Raw genomic sequence first — 17,476 nt, 5'->3', positions numbered from 1 at the left:
ATTCGCCACGTTTATTATTTTAATAACGAAGACATCTTCCGCTTTCACTTGCAATTGGATACCTGTCTTGCATAATGCTAAAGTACTCACGCCACCACTGTCTAATGCATTCTTTACATTACATTCTTTACATTTTATAATCACAATCTACTAACCCTAAGTACTGCATCTAACTTATATACTGCAAGTTACTATTGGAGATGATTTACTTTGTTTTCACTTGCAATTGCAACAGATTGGATTTGCATTGCGCTTTAAATACTTTTACTCTCTTTATTTTATTTCATTGACAATATCTGGGCTCTCTTGACTAATTGTAGTTATTTTGTGCCTATACCCCAAAATGTCACCGTTATTTGAAAAATGTGCAGACTCAAGGCTCTGGGTTATCCAAAATCAGAGGGAAAAGGTTAACACATGCGTCACAAATTGTGAAAAACTAAAACGGAACCGGTTTTGTATGTAATTTGGTTTTAACATTTGTGCATGTGTTGGCACGCTTCCGGGAAAAGCCTCTTTTGACATGTGTGGGCAGGCATACTTACACTGCAATTAATAGGTGCCCTCAAGGGTTTATATATTTTACTTTTTGTTCACTTCCATTCGTTTTTAACTCATTTAGAGACGTAACCAAATAACTTCATAGCAAACACACGAGCTTCTACTCAGTGAGGTGGAACTTTATGCATGGGTGTGGCAGCAGGTACGAAGTACACTTTCCCCCCCCCCCCCCAAACACGGACGTTTCGAAGAACTCCGTTGAAACCATTAGGACCATATATGGTCGCGGGGCCGTGGGCTTTGTGTGAAGATAGTGTAGAGACATCTAGTGGCGATGGGGTGTAGCTGCATGAGAGTGCTTCTGAGATGTGACATACCTTGCAAAAAAGCACTGACTATTGACATAGATCGGTACTTTACTCCCACACTGAACAAATAACCCAAGTGGAATCTTATTTATGCATCAATACTGATGAGATTAGCCATTTCTGACACTGTATACATGTAGGAGAGTCTGCCGAATGAATTCCAAAAAAACAAACCACAACAGGATATGGTTAATATGCACTGCAGGTTTATTACAAGTCTCAGTAACGACAGGGTAGAGGGAAGGACTGGGAAAACCCAACTCACATTAACCTACAGCCAATACCATTTTCATGAAGAAAAAAAAAAAAAGGTAAAAAACACAGATCATTTAAAAGAAGTTTGAACAATAACTTCCATCACACAAAGACAACCAAGTGTAAAATTTTTCTGACGACAGCTCTTGTGCAGCCAGGAAGGACGACAATCCGGAGGAGCTTTATTTTAGCTGGTGTCCATCTGAGAAAACACAAGAGCGCAATTAGAGACAGTTGCCAAAACATCAGTTCTCTGATGACTGGTAATCACATGGACAGCTGAACATACTCTGGCATTGTAGGCATCTAACTGAGCATCAAGTTCTTCTGCTGATAGTTGCTGCTTGCTGGTGCCGCCGCCACTGCCACCACGTCCTCCTCGACCTCTTCCTCTTGCACCGCTAGCACCACGTCCTCCTCGACCTCTTTGCATGGCTCCAAATCCACCCCCACGACCTCTGTTCATGCCCCCACCGCCGCCTCTGTTCAGTCTAGAAACAAAACCACCATCACTTAGTGTTAGTGCCAATGGGTGCAAGCTTGGCTTTGAGGGGAGAAAAATAAAATTTCCACACATACCCCTGCATAGGTCGTCTCTGTGTGTCTATCTGTGATGTGACGAGTTGTATGTTCATTGGTCGCCCTTAAGAGACGAAAGGATAAGCATTTAAATCACAGCATGGGAGCAGTGTCAATTAAATTAAAAAAGACTGAATTTAAAACTTGAGGCATACCATCAAGTGGGATGCCGTTGTACTGTTTCATGGCCTTATGCGCATCAGCCCTCCTTTCAAAGTGGACATCAGCCGTTCCCAAGCTCCTTCCAGATCGGTCATAATGAACTGCAGCCTTTTTCAGTGTTCCAAATTCAGCAAAAAGTTCCTGAAAAGAAAAGCAGAACCCTGATAAGCAATTGTATGTGCCACCCTGTCAGCAACAACGTACTTCTTTACAAAGATAGAAAAGCATGAAACTTCAAGTACCTGAATGTCAGCATCTGAGACCCCGAAGTCGAGATTGGAGACAAGGAGCTTTCCTCCAGTTTCAACACCAGCCCCTCCACCACCTCCAGCAGCGCCATTGAAGCCGCTGAAGCCGTTGTCAAACATGTCATGCTGCCACTTATCTGGAAGCTGTTTAGGCTGCAACAGATGAAAGAGAACGCACCTGCTGACTTCAGGATCCCCTTGCCTGTCAATCACAGTCCACACGGCTGGGTGTTGGGGCAAGCAGGGGCTCCACTTCCAACAGGGCCAGGGTTCTCAGCTCCCCCAAGAGGGTCCCCAATATTCCCTGCCCACCCCATCACTACAAGCAAGTGAATCAGTTCAGACAGGGGGACATTCAGACAGACACTTGGCCACGAAAGACAAGGAATGTGCTGCACATCACCTCTACACAGTGAATACAATTTCAAAAGCTTATAATGATGATAATACAATGACTACTGAGCCAAGGTTAACCCAATCCCACCCATATTATCTATGTCAACCCCTGTCCCCCTGAACAACTTGTACCGATATTGCCCACAGTATTCTTGCCATCTGCGCCTCCAAAAGCTCTCCAGATAGGATCCACAGGTACACAGGGGGTCGCCATCTGAAGTAGCGATGCCTCCATCGTTGCACCACGCTTCCTTGTTTGCTCAAGAGTTCTTTACAAAGCCACACAACGGGATTTCGTGAAGGGGAATTGTCCATACGGAATGGAGATTCACCAGAAAAACTAATATGGATGGCCAAACACCCCCTCTCTGTGAGAGTGGATTATCAAAGCGTCCATTTTGAGACCACGCCATTTTGAGTGGGGCATTGTTGATCTTAAAATACCCATTCACTAAAACACTGAAGATTTGCCTCATAGGATCGCTATCAGGGGTGTTGAAGTCCACTGATCCATCCATAGGTAACGGCCACATTGGTTGAAAAGCCACCAAACCGGCCTTGTTGTGAAACCCGCCGGCCACTCCCGAACAAAGGCCGCCTGGATGCGCCACCGGGACATAGACAAAAACTACTCTCCCAAAAGATGTGAAGAAAAAAAATCAATTGAGGGCAAATTTTCTCGATGTAGAAGCTTCCTTTCACCATCAGCATTTGATTCTGCGGTTGCATCGATTCTTAAATGCGTGTGGACGACTAGCCTTAATTTTAGACGCTGGATTCAAAATGGCGCCGGCAAGGCCCTCTCAATCCAACTTTAGCTAGTTAGCCAACACGGCTAACACTTTCGTTCGCTCCAATGGGCATCTTCTTGAAAAAAAAGATAAACGTAGGTTGTGGGAGAAGGGACACATTATGACAACAAATTCCACTAATGCTAAACCGCAAACTCTGAGAGCTAGCAAGATTAGCTGGCAAGCCTACTGGAGAACAGAAGGACGTAACATAGGCATTTTCAGGGTTGCCGAAGGAATTTTTCCTTTTCTGCCCATTCCTCTAACTTTCTCATACCCTGCTGTAAGGCGTTGGTCTGCCTCTAGCGCGGTTCAGATTCTGTCGGCTCCTCATGGGGCCGGATCCACCGCCTCGGCCTCCAAATCCTCCGCCGACTCCACCGCGACCAGCACCTCCTCCTCCTCGGGCGCCACCGGAGCCTCCGCGGCCTCGACCTCTTCCACCGCGGCCTCCTCCTCTTTGCTGCCTGTTCTGCTTAATAATGTCGTCTAGAGACATATCCAGTTTGTCGGCCATGTTGATGCCCCGGTAATGCTAAGCTATAAACAAAATGTTAAAAGTACAGCCTAAATTCGATTGGTCCCTCTCCCTGCAGTTCTAGGAAAACTCGTCCTCTGTCCCGATAAGAAAGCACAAAACGCTGGCGACCGTTGTATATATACACGAGCTGCCTTCCCCACGTAGAGTACGTCACCGTGACGTCATCACGCAGGGGCCTTTGAGACGCTTGCTTCTCTGCTTATTGACACTTTGAAGATTCATTTTAATCTGTGCCTGTATCGAGAAACTGTTTAGTGAGGTTGACTTTACATCATGTTTTTTTCCTGTTAAAAAGAAAATACATATACATATATATGTATGTATATATATATATTAATTTTATAAAAAATATTTTCAAAAACAATTAATCAATTAACTGGCTGACACAAAATCAGTTCACTGACAATTAAGTCAAAATCAGTTAAATAATCAATTGAAAGCACACTACTGACTTATCTCTGGCTACTCCTCTTTGGCTCTTAAAGGTCCAGTGTGAAACATTTAGAGCAGCATGTCTGTGTTTTTTGCAAGTGTTTCTATGTCGTGTGAAAATGTTCTCCAATAAATAATTGTTTCATATTTGTAGCCTTAGTATACCCTCTACACATAAAGGCAGCTGTATTGCAATGCCATGTTTATACTGCAGTCTAAAATGATAAACCAGCCAGAGTGTGTGTTTCAGGCTCTTTTTGGTCTTTGTTTACCTGCAGTCTCACCATTAGATGTCACTAATATTACAGTGGACTTATATCTTTTTTTCTCTGAAGTTAAGCATAATCAGTTATTTAATTTAAATAAGTAAATCAGGAGTGATCATAATTGTCACCCACAGGGAAATTAATTCTAGTGAATATTTATGCAGGGTCAATATAAGCAGAATATTTTCTAATTTACACATTCAATGTATCCTTCTGATGTGGCCACATGGTTCAGCACAGTGCCCAAGCAGCATTAAACTCTATTTCACACTCGTCTTACTCAATGTCCAAGGTCAGGACAAGATAAGCTTGTCTGAATTGCTCCAACTGTTTCTGTACCAAAAGTCACATAATGCATAACTCCCAATTCAGATAACGCATCAGCTTACATAAAACATGGATATCTCTAGCGTTCTACATTGATTTGCACCTTATATGTACATGACTGTGCAGGGAAAACAAGGGTATCCACTTTTGTTTCTTTGTTCAACAGAAATTGCCACCACAATTGTAAAAATCTTTTATTCAACATTTTGTCTTAACGTTTAGGGAAGGAAGGGGTTATCCTAGCGTAGCATACTTGGGGGAGGTCTCTACTTCGTGAAGTCCATTTGAGAGCAAGAAAATTTATAATAAAAATGTTGGCCTTCTACATTGCATTTGGCTTCCGGAATTTGCCCGCAAAGTGTGTATCCAATGTGGCAATTCCATTACTCCTACAATTTATTGATCAAACTACCCAAAACAAACAAACAAAAAAAGGATGTCAGCCCTTTCGCATTTTCTTCCAGTCATGAAAGTAGCAGTAGTAAAGAAAACGGTGTTTGTATTTAAGACTGTACGTAGTCTTTTATGTCCTGTGGAGACAGTCAACAGTTTGTACATCAGCATCAGATGTCAGCAAACTGTAATGAAGGAGTGCACCAGTCCCATCCACATAAACAATAAAAAATATGAAGATTTTTGTGACATTAAAAAAAAAAAGAAACCAAGAGAGGGGAGAGTTTGTACACCCCAAGATCCCAGTTCTTTTCTTCAGCTGTAGATGATAAAGAAACAGATGTGTGTTGCTATGGTCCAGGGTTTAGGAAAAAGAAACTTGGCATTCTGTGCTAGACTGGCCAACAGAGTTGACTTTCTGGCTGACAGAGGGCAGATGGAGGAAAAGTTCTCAAGGATAATGGGTGGAAAAAAAGCAACTTGGCCATTATGAGAAAGACTAAGACTTCTTGGCATCCTGTGTGTTGCGTCTCTTGAGGTCACTCAGATCCACTGGTGTAAAAGCTGCAAAAGCAGGCAGAAACAAGTTGTTAACTGGCTTGCACTTGATCGATTTATTCCTTTGGTGTGACATAAAATTCCACTTTGCTAACAACTTACAAAGTAGGTTAGGGTTTGGGTTCTTCTCCACATATTCCTGTGGTCCACGGTCATTACGTTCACTATTTTGTGTTGATCTGATGTCTCTGAGCACACACTGCCATGCTGAAGAGAAGAGAGGCAATGACAACAGATGAGACTTAATGAAGGAAAATAACACATTTAGATAAATAAATGTGAGATGTGTGGTTTACATGTCCAATTTTACAAACTCTGGGACAATATGCTTCAAGGCAACTTCTTTAGCACTTCCACTAACTGCATGTGTGTGCCACTGGCACCAACAGCCAGACTGAGACACAGGGGGAAATACAATCATCTTAAAAACATGTTTGTTGCTTTATCTCAACCATGACAGCCTTTTCCTCCAGGAAACTGAAGTGTGTATTGGTTTAAAAAACATTCACTCCCCATGCCAAAATCAGTGATTTTTAAATGGTGGCCCACTGCTGCCTCCATCAGTAAGCCCAAATGTCATATTTGTGATTCTGTGTTTGGAATCCTAGTGACATAGAGACATTTCTACCAATATCTCTTGCATTTCTCATCCAAACACTACCAAAGTCGCACACAGTGGTGCCCTTATTACATCACTAGCCTTATATGGTGAGAGAGAGAGTATTTCTGATACCATGCTGTTGTAAAACTAAGACACATGTGGACACAGCCTTTGTCCTGCAAATGCTATCATATTCCACTCATTTGCAGTCAGTGGTAGTCATACGGAGATGAATTGATGATTAACATTGAGCAGATTTTTTAGATCTATGGTACTGAACAAAGACTTTTGGCAAGGTAAGTAAACATTTTCTTTGTTTAGAGGAATAATATATAGGGTTATAGACTAATCACCTAGTATGAGTGTTGGGGAAAAAGTTGAGTGCCAGGTGAAAAAATCACAAATTATTCTCATTAAACATCATTTGTAAATAAATGTAACGGATGCATACATTAATGTCACTTTACATTGACAACACACATTTAAAACACCAGTATTAGAGATCATACTTACTATCATGAATAAAGCGCACATTTTCTTCATGTGCAGGAGTGAAGATTTCCCCACTGTTAGTTGGGGATCGGGGGCTTGAAGTCCGCTTGTAACTATTCACCATCCTGGGAGCAGATGAGCTTCATAAACATGAAAACAGCTACTAAGTTAGCAACTCGAACAGACAATTATCTCACGAGTCATGTTTACGCACACTAAATGAATGACATAATATTAATATTATGTGTCAAATCAACAATGTAGTACATTAAAACCTTAACTGAAACTATAAAGACCACTCTTCACACAGTTTGTACTTGACTATGAACCCACCTGGTCATTCTGTTTGCAGTCTGTACTCGCTCCTCGCTCCTCGACGGTGAGTTTGTAGGATACAAAGGTTCAGAATTCCTCAGCTGGAGTCTGAAAGAAACAAGAGCGTCAACTGTAAAATCTCACACAATGTAAGAAGGCATTTTCTGTCTCTAATGTAATGTCTAAAGTATATTTTCAAGTAGATTTCCGAGGCAACAATATGACTAACTATTTAATGAATAATAGGTTATCCATCCATCTTTTACTGCTTTATCCTCTACATGAGGGTGGTGGGGCAGCTGTGTCAATCTCAGCTGACATAGGGCGATACGCGGGGTACACCCTGGACAGGTCACCAGTCCATCACAGGGTCACACAGAGATTTTTTTTTACACAAAATTAATTAGTAGCATTTCCTTTCCATCTATCACTATAAATGACATATTATGTATAAGATGACTCACATCATTTGAGGGTGTCACTTTTGCCTATGCAAAGACACTCACTGCTGTGTACATTTTTTACTTTTGATTAAGATCATTTTATTGATTTCACTGATTTGTAAATGTAATTCAGGAATTCTACTGATAATAATATGATCAGACTTTAAGTACGAATGTCTATACTTTTACCATTGCTCTCTAAAAGGATTAGGACTAAAGATTTACATCTCTAAAGCAAAATCTATTTTAAAAAACCATTTGTTCCCCACTGAGTTTAATTTATAGCCACAAGCTATCCACTCTTACCATACTAAAATATACACACAAGTAGTACATCTACCATATTCATAATTCGGAAAAAATGTTGTCTCGACGTTGCAAAGGTTTCCTAATTTATATAAAGCCCAGGGACGATAAGCGTCTGATGGACGTCAACAAACCAATAGGTCTTTGTTTACGTTTTGACTTCGGTAGCTTCAGCAGTATTAGCAGCAGGGTAAAGAGCCAAGCCCAGTGTGTAACCACTGCTTCAACTCCCGACAAAAACAGCACAAACCGTCCCTAAAATTGCTTCTTTTTGTGTATCTGTATTATCCTGCAGTGATGCCCCGTGGGACAGCCGACAGTGGATTTGCTGACACAATAGTTTTAGCTAGCTTTAGCCGGCTAGCATCTGATTTACTTTGCCTTGTCGTAGCGTTAGCTTAAAACAGCTAACATTTCAGCCAGCGTTGCCGGTATTACGTATTTATTACAAAGAAGCTTGGCCCAATACCGGAATTTCAAAGCTAGCGGGAACTGAGCACAGTGTTAAGATGTTCAACCAACCTTTTTTAAAAATAAAATAATATTCCCTTTTGGTGTCTTGATACAGACTGTGTACGTCGCTGAACCTGGCTAAAACGTTGCCAATGCCAACGAATCATTTCCGGGAAAGGACACGGAAGTGAAAGGACTCGACGCGGACATGATTTGAAAAGCTACACGATGAAAGTGATGGTGGATGATGATCTTTCCATTATTCTCCAAAAAACAAGACAGTGATATTTATGAAAGGTATCTTTAATTATGAAAATGTACAAAAATAATTATTGAAAATGAAACAATAAGACGTTAATGGCCGATTTCACTACAGAAAAGAACAGAGAGAGAATTAATAGTTATTTTAATTTAGGTTATCCTCTTTCTGCCCAGCAGTGAAGATAATTATCTTGTACAAGACAGAAAACATCTAGGTCCACATACTGTGTTGATAATGTAATGATTAGTGTAAAGCAACTTGCAACTTAACTGCCCATCATTGTTATGAAATATTCATGAGGATATAAATGAACCAAATCAAAAAGGGAGGTATGTAACAGGTAAAGCTGATTTTGGTGGCACATTTGTGACATTGTGGTACATGAGTAAGTAAAAAAATAATATTTCCAAAATAGACACTGACATATTCAGAAATTCACAAAATAAAGTGATAATAAATATGACCAGATACCACATTAAAGGGAAATATAGCTTGACTGCACGTTGAGCAAAATCAGTGATATGGCCTGTACAGTATGGGCCATACATAAAAGTATATGTACATCTCTGTTGCTTCCTTTCACGTGGAGGGCTTGGCCATTCACACACAGCCAGTCTGAAACAGCCTGACCAGAGCTTTGCAGTCTGGGTCGATGAGGTCTGCAGGTTTCTCACTATTTTCATTCTCGGCCTCTGTGCTGGCTCCAATCGAAAGCAGATACCTGAAGGAGGGAGAACGACAAAGAATACTGTGATAAAAGATTCAGATTACAAATAAAAACACCCCGTCCTTTGTCATTTGAGTAAATGATCTTCAGTCACCATCTCTATGTTGATAGTACAGGGTAAGTGGAATAAAAACTACTCTGGGTCACTTAATGATGATAATATAATACAAAACATACTAGTATTTGGGTAGTGTAAATTTCACAAATCACATTTTCCATGTTTTTTCATCATGCTTTCACATTTAAATACATATCCAAAAAGCCATAGCATGGTTTCCAAAGCCACTGTTCTTCACTGTTCCGTTGTGCTATACAAGTTTAAAGTTGAGTTTTCACATTTTCTAGGTAAGGCGTTCATTTGATTTAAAAAAAAAAAAAGAGTAAAATGGTGGAGACATGTTACCTACCTAGCAATTTCTGGGTAACCGTCACTGCAGGCAATGTGAAGTGGCGTCCAGCCGTCTTCGTCTCTCTGATGAACATCGGCGCCATATTTCACCAGCAGCTTCACCACCTCCAGGTTTCCCGTGAGAACAGCTTCATGTAGTGCTGCCATACCTGAACACAAAACCAAATAAGTCCTCTGCAATTGTGCAGAACCATAGAGTCAGGTCACTGTTTGAGAATGATGCCATGGCTGGCATGGTTTGATCTCCAATGTTGCATTCGATTTCGTTTTTTTTTTCAGTGCCTGCAGGGAATGTTTGAAGAAAAGTTGGCGTAGAAGTTAACTCACCTGAGAGGAAGACTGTATCCACTCGAACCTTCCTTGCTCTCATGAACCGACCAATTTGCTCCAAATCTCCTCGTCTAACAATATCCTGGAAGATGATGTCATTGGGGAAGTGCACAGTCCTTTGCACTTTTGCAGGCGTGACTGGTATTACAGGTGCAGGGGTTTCCTTTGCTTGGGAGCGTCGTGATGAAGTGTAGCGCGGCTCTTTGCTGTACGAAGGGATGTATGTCGGCGCAGATGTGTACGCAGGTGTGTAATGTGATGGAGTGTAATGGGTTGTGCTGTACTGTGTGGGGGTGTACTTTGTTGCTGAGGTGTATGTGGATTTGTAGTTCGTTGGCGTGTACTGCGATGGGGTGTGATAGGTCGGCGTGTGGTACGTCGGCGTGTACTGTGAGCTGCGCGTGTACGTGGACGCCGGGGGAACATGATAGTTGAACTTCATCACTGCAGGGCCTCCCCCTCTGCTGTCAGCTCAGGAGGAGGGAAGTGAGAAATCCAAGAGAATGCACTAATCCAATAAAAGAGCAGTATCCTTTGCTGTGTGTCCCTTATGACTCCTTTTATTTATCCAGTCTCGTCCAGCCCCAAATGTCACAAACTGTTCAAATCCTTTTCTTCACTCCACTATGTCCAAATCCCCTTCTTTTAGTTAGGTTTGTCCTCTTTTTTTTTGCATCTGCTGTGAATTCTCTCCCATCTGAGGTTGTAATGGTATGTGTTTGCTGCAGCATAGGACGATGGTCTGATGGGGCAAGTTGGCGAGGGCCCCTATATACCCTCTGTTGGGCTATTTTGGGGCCTTATATCCAGTGACTTCAGCTTAGAAACGAGAGCCTTGTAGAGCTCCTCCCACGGTTCAGGCACATGTCCATGGACACTGTCGGCAAATCATAAAAAGTGTTGACAAAAAAAAATTCTCTGGCTTGAGACATCTCACCACATACACATACACAAATGTCAAAACATGACATCACCATGTCACTGCAGTACGTGTGTGTGTGCACACATGCCAGTTTTCTGAGAATCATGTCGTTTTGCGGACGTCAACAAGAGTTGTGTTTCACAACAGAAGAACAACATCATAAAGCACATGATTTTATTTTGGCTCGTGTTGCTGATTCGCCCGTCCCCTGCTTTGATATAAAAACGTCAAGTGCATGCGAGTGTTTTCACTTCGGTAAATGTCCTTTCTTGTGTTTCCCACAAGCACGTTTATGTCGCGTGACTCTTTATGTGTGCCCTTTGCATCTTAACCAGATACACCAATAAATTTCTCACATGGAGGCAACTGTGGGAGCACAGTCATGAGGAGCCGAGGGCCACACCGAGTAAATGTAACCTTTCAGCTCAGATGCCACAGAAAAATCACATGGTTTCCAGAAAGGCCATTTACAACACTCAAAAACAAGTTTTACCATTCAAATTCATGTGAATAGATAAAATGAATGTATAAATATAATGTTGGAAATGATAAACACCACTATGTGGTCACAACAGCTGTCCTCAGACAAACATTTAAGATGAACCAGAGCTGGCTATTACTGGTTTATAGAACCTTAGAAGATGAATTGAGCATCTCACAGATGCTGCCAATGTAGCAGAGGAAATAGCCCGGCTGCCATTCTTAGGTTTGTCTTGAGACACAACTCCGACCAATTACAGTACGACCTTTCGAACGCACCTCAGTCTCCTTTTGTTGTTATTTAACGAGTTGCTGCAAATAAACGTTTTATTATTTATTCTACATCATGTGGAGGGCAGCCACTCGCCAGTCTTTATCTTCATGATATTATTATTATTATTTTTTTTTAAAGCCACTCTAGTTTCACAGTGAAACGATATGGTATCGTGGGAGGTGCAGGGATGTGACACTCTGCTTCCCTCGCTCCTCGCTCCACAGCCACTTCCACACCAAAAAGCAACAAGAACCCTTAGCATGTGAAGAAACGTTTATTTGTCACAGCCCCGATGTCATGGCGACCCTTTGGACACATGTCAGACTGAAATATCACATGCTTTCAGCTAAACATAGTCACAGCCTGCTCTCTCACTATACAGTACCTGCCTGGCCCTTTGGTTGCATGTTATGACTTCGTCAAAGAGCTGAAAACATTCATTTGCATAACAGTCATAGGTGTGAAAAAGGATTATTCTAATGCTGATGATTTCACCTCTGTGTGGTGTTGTGGGCTGGAATCAGTCGTGTTAATGTATTAAAATTCACTTTTAAATGTACCTGGATTCACCAAATAAACACATCTTTGACAGATATTGAATACACTAGCCATGTATTCATTTGTACGGCTGTTCTTTTATTCTTGGTTCTTTTATAGCCTTAGAAAAAGCTTTCTATATGTATTTTAGACAAGGGCCTTGCTTTATAGAGGCTATCTTTACCTGTGCAAACACTTTTTTTTTACATTTCTGATGAAATTCTGCCACTTCTATGACTTTCATTCTTCTTTTTGGGAATGAAAACACAGCAGTTACAACAATGGAAATACAGTAAGTCACATTTACATGAATCAGACACATGATAGCACCAAACCAGGAAGTCATGATTACATTGAATGTTTTATATGAACAGATCAGAGTTTCCAGATTGGCATATTTTTATACCTATCCGGCTTGTACTCCAATTGCTTCTGTACATAGTTTACGAAGAACAACGTTTGAAGGTCATTTTAGAGCCAAACTCCTGGGTCAACTGCTCCCATTTGCTTGGTGTCTGGTTGCATACATTCAAAATCTTCAGTGAGAATCATCAATCAAAGAAAAGGAAACCATGACACTGAAGTCCACCCAACATGAAGATGTTTTTAATACTGACCTGACACAGAGACTCATCAGTGGCCAATACATGCTGCAGCTATGCATTCCTTAACACTCCAGTGACTCGCGTGATACAGGTAAGAGATAGTGCCATTACTCCACCTTCTAAAAATAAGAGCTGTGAAGCATCCTGTCAGTCTCTATAATGGAATGAATGTAGGTTTGCTGTACCAATAAATCATGTTGACCGCAAAGGTCAGTGTATCAAATTTGAATCATTTTTCACAACTTAGTTTTGACCCTCAGCAGGAAAGTAGGGTGCGAGACGAAAATGCACCGTTGTTATAGAGGTTATAGGAAGGTCACGGTTTGACAATAACACGGCCAATATTAAAGTCTTTTCTCAGAAGCCTCCGCGCTTTCCTGGTCACAGTGTGGTCCCATGACTGGCAACCATGCAGGGTGAACACACACCTGCATCACAAGCAGTACACATGAGAGGATTCGTCACTGTATGGATCCCCACAGATATCTATATACATATATACTCAGGCTGCAAAGTGTATCTGGTTACGGCACGCGTAAAGTTGTAATCTAAATCAGGAGCAAGTTATCCCCTGTCTTTAAGTGAGAAAGACGGACACGATGACACCACGATGCCTTCTGAAGTCATGGTTCCGTCTTGAGGAAAATAACTCATAACAGACTTAACAAAATGAAATAAATGGTATGTAATCAATATCAGATTTATTGTTATATAGTTGTATACACACAACTGTCGTTCAGTTAGAAAGATCCATAATAGATACACTTTAAAAATGAACAACCACAATGTCAAGCTTCAGTGCCATCATCCATCAGACTCGTTAATGGTCACCATTTTTAGGACTGTTTCTTGCTCTATTCAGTAATATCAGTTTTAAATTTAAAATGGTATTTTCTATGACATATGTCAATGTCATTGGATGACTGGATGCCATATGTTAGCAACTCAAAGTTCCTGTTTTGATTTGCAGTTTAAAATTAGTTCATCTGCCAAATGGCCCGACACATGTGGCGTGGTCATCGTGGTTCTAATGCCTTCGTACTCGAAAGTTGCTGAGCCACTCCCTCCTCAGTTATGAGCACATTGGAATGGGAATGTATCCATACTCATCACCACTACTGACCAAATGTATGGCTTGTCAATGGCGTGGCAATGTCAAGTTGCAGTGAGTTCAACTCTCAGGATCACTGTTCTTCAGTGCTCCTATAATGTAGAGCCTCAGTGTTTCCTCCTATGTACAAAGTTATGTCCAAATGTTTTAAAAAAACTAATTGTGAAATATAAAGGAAACAATGTGATTTTGAAAATAACTGGCCTTAGGCTGCAGTTCTGATCTCTGTGGGAAAACATATTTTATAATCTGTGGGTCTAGAGGGGATTTGCATAGACAATGATGAATATTAGCATCTTTGGAGCCTGAGCAATATGAAATAAATGTATTTTTTTACTTTGTTTATTCTATTTAATAGAATCATGTACCCGATCTTAGGACAAAAAGTTCTGTGCGATCTAGGTTAGATTGAGGTGTTTGGATCATTTTGGAAACAGGTGCAGTCTGGTGAAGTGTTAATGTGTTATTTGTTCCGAGAGAAATATAACTGTTCAGAACTGTCTGCTCCTCATAAACACTGTAATATTTTTCCAGTGGCCTATATGTACCTGTCATATAAAAGAATATACAGTACAGAGAGAGAGAGAGAGAAAAAAGTCAAAACATAAACTCTACAGAACTTATTACTATGCATCCATGTGCCACCCAGGGGTCAAGGACAGAGGACAACTTTTGAAATGAGGGGTTCTCTTGTTGACATTGAGCAAGTATTAAAGAAAACACTGTGGTGCAAAGAGCAGTAGGAACAAAGTTAACCAACGCTGCAGCTGTCCGGGACACGGTGAGAGCAAGAGGACTTGAGACTGACCATAGAGCGGAGTGGAAGTAGCACCAAGGCTGCTGCCTGTTTGTGTGAGGATAGAGTTACTTTAGCTGAAGCCCGTATCCATGGAAAAGGAGGTCAAAGGCTTAACATGTGACATAATTGGTTGATTCTTGATTGCACAATGAGGGCATATATGTTTCAATCTTGAAATGGGGACGTGTGTCCACACTTCCAGCGAACTCCCCCCCCCCCCTCAATGACAGAATAATATTCAGGATCTATGAGAGCTTAAGCAATCAAATATGGAGGGCATTTAACAGGTCGTCTTACTGAGACTGTACAGTTTGACTCAGCATATGAAGGACGATGAAAGTGCCCCGCGTTCACACAGCGGCATGATGTCTTTAGCCTGCAGCTTTATTACAGCACAATGACATGTAGTTGCTTGTCCATGACAAAATAATTACATAAAAATCTATATTGTATGTGTTTTATCTAAAAGCAAAATGGATAATGACCTCTTAGCACTCATCACGACAGCGTATTCGTAACAGGAAACTGTAACTGCATGGAACAAAAACTTAAAATAAAGCTCCTTTTTTTGTCACATGCATGCTCTCTTTTACAATGTTTGTACTCATATAAACACGACTCATGAATGAACTTTGCACCATTGAGTTTTAAGAAGGAGAAAAAAAGAGTGTTATAAACCCCATTGGTCGGATTTAAACCTTAACATATGGGTCATGCTGCACATGATGTGCACCAATGCAGGCTCACACAAGTCTGTCAGCACCTGACTAGCTTACATTTATGTGCATCAAAAAGTATATGTGAACATCGCAGCACAAAAAAGTGCCCACAAAAAGTGTCAGAGCTTATCGCTCCTGCCTGCTCTTGCACTACACTGCTGGTGTATACACACAAACGCTCCCTCAGTCAGCTCTGATAGTATTGCTTGACATTGATTGTTTTTGGGTAAATTACACTGCATAAAGATGATGTAACATCATTTCTGTTTATGGAGACCAAACAGAGGCAGAATAAATGACACACTGCAGAATAAAATAACATTAGAATTAGAACATTAGAGAGAGAGAGAGTACCTCACTGACTCCATGACTGATGTGAAGTGCAAATACATCATCACAGAAGTCATCGTCAACTACTTTGCGACTTAGATAAAATCCCCTTTGCAGAAAGAAGAAACATGTCAGGTCTAAGTGATGACCTCAGTGCAGCATCTGAAGACGACCACTGGCCCCATAAGGCCAAGTGAAAGACAGCATATTCCCAGAATGCATTTCAAAGGGGTCAATATGCTAATTTTAGCACAGCAGCCAATGGCGATCCAGGAGCGGTGCTCCAGATACAGACGGAGCTGGATCAGGTTACGTATTGCACAGATATGAAGCGCGTACGTGCAGTAGTAAAGAGCAGACTGAAGACTGCACTGGGACCTGAACACTGATCTATCACTCTGCACATGTAGCCAAGTCTGTTTCCTTGATTACCGCAATACTGTCACTCTAAGGAAATGGTCATGTGACAGCGTTGAGTGGCGGTGCGTGTCCTCCTGTGGTAATATGAATCTCAAAAGTTCTGCTGAGGCCCATGACCTCACCTCACACATCATCGTTTTGGGACGGGCAGTAAATCCAACCATCTTCTCCCCTGACAGAGCCGTTACGACCTGCAGTGAGAGAAGCACACCATCCATGGGCAAAGTGTGCAGAGTCTTAAATAACCCATAAACATGGAAATACACTTGGAGCAAACGTGCTGTAGATCACATGCTATATAGCCTAAGTTCCTGGTTCCATGATTAATATCTGATGAAGAGACCATGAGTGGACAAAATTACAGCTCTAATTTTTCATTAAAGCTTAGAGCTCAAGCCACAGTCACCACAAATACATTATTTGGCATATGAAAGCTCAGGAGGTCAGAGGTCACGTAGGATGAAACACATACACACATGGGTGAATGTCAGACTGGAGATGGGGGAGATAAGATAAACACTTGGTATACAGGCCAGTCTATACATTACATGGTTTCCGTGTGGACAGGCCTTTAGCCTGTGCTAAGAATGGAGATGAAAGTGTGGCGGTGGCAAAGCTGTCGCTGTCGGCTCAGGTGTCAGATGTAACACATTCCCACACGGGGGTTTGATCTGCTCCTAAGAGCTTCCTGTCACAAAGACGATCTTTATGTAATCCACATGTCGACAGAGAGTTGCCGTGAATCGACTTAACCCAGCGTATATGCACTTTAACATTAAGTCGTACTGCTGTGTCTTTAGAATACGCTTAGCATGTCGTCAGGTTCAGGTGAAAACCACGTTTTTCACAAGTGTAGAGCTTCTGGAAATGAAATCCGGAGACAAAGACAGTTACTTGAAGCTTTTTCTTCCTTTTTATCACATTTTCGAAGCTATGTACACAAGATATTCTTTACACGAGTACAAAAGGTATATGTATGATACAAAAAAATCCATGTGAAAAATGTTCAGTGCCCAACATATTCACATTGCTCAAGTGTTTTACACTTCATGAATTAGCAAGTTCAAGAGTTCTATTGGTCACTAACATCGTTACACTCGTAAAAACTGTAAAAAATACAAGAA

General features: G+C 41.3%; 3 protein-coding genes across 3 annotated transcripts; all 3 read right to left on the bottom strand.

The window, feature by feature from the left end:
- Positions 1-1,053: 1,053 nt before the first annotated feature.
- On the bottom strand, positions 1,054-3,917 carry alyref (Aly/REF export factor). Its single transcript, XM_083896029.1, has 6 exons — positions 3,578-3,917; positions 2,108-2,266; positions 1,859-2,006; positions 1,704-1,767; positions 1,414-1,615; positions 1,054-1,326 (listed from the first exon to the last, which is right to left on the bottom strand). Exons 1-6 carry the CDS (start codon positions 3,815-3,817, stop codon positions 1,312-1,314), a joined length of 828 nt encoding a protein of 275 aa, XP_083752155.1. The 5' UTR covers positions 3,818-3,917; the 3' UTR covers positions 1,054-1,311.
- A 1,216-nt stretch (positions 3,918-5,133) lies between these two features.
- Positions 5,134-8,591, bottom strand: mcrip1 (MAPK regulated corepressor interacting protein 1). The gene is made up of 5 exons (XM_083896729.1): positions 8,497-8,591; positions 7,244-7,333; positions 6,932-7,050; positions 5,920-6,024; positions 5,134-5,823 (listed from the first exon to the last, which is right to left on the bottom strand). The coding sequence occupies exons 2-5, from the start codon at positions 7,249-7,251 to the stop codon at positions 5,759-5,761; spliced, it is 297 nt and encodes a 98-aa protein (XP_083752855.1). The 5' UTR covers positions 7,252-7,333; positions 8,497-8,591; the 3' UTR covers positions 5,134-5,758.
- A 121-nt stretch (positions 8,592-8,712) lies between these two features.
- ppp1r27a (protein phosphatase 1, regulatory subunit 27a) lies at positions 8,713-10,905 on the bottom strand. Its single transcript, XM_083896393.1, has 3 exons — positions 10,153-10,905; positions 9,824-9,974; positions 8,713-9,410 (listed from the first exon to the last, which is right to left on the bottom strand). The coding sequence occupies exons 1-3, from the start codon at positions 10,595-10,597 to the stop codon at positions 9,290-9,292; spliced, it is 717 nt and encodes a 238-aa protein (XP_083752519.1). The 5' UTR covers positions 10,598-10,905; the 3' UTR covers positions 8,713-9,289.
- Positions 10,906-17,476: the final 6,571 nt, after the last annotated feature.

Source organism: Microchirus variegatus, assembly GCF_963457635.1.
Source record: "Microchirus variegatus genome assembly, chromosome: 10".
NCBI lineage: Eukaryota > Metazoa > Chordata > Actinopteri > Pleuronectiformes > Soleidae > Microchirus > Microchirus variegatus.
This window is presented reverse-complemented; position numbering and strand designations above follow the sequence as displayed.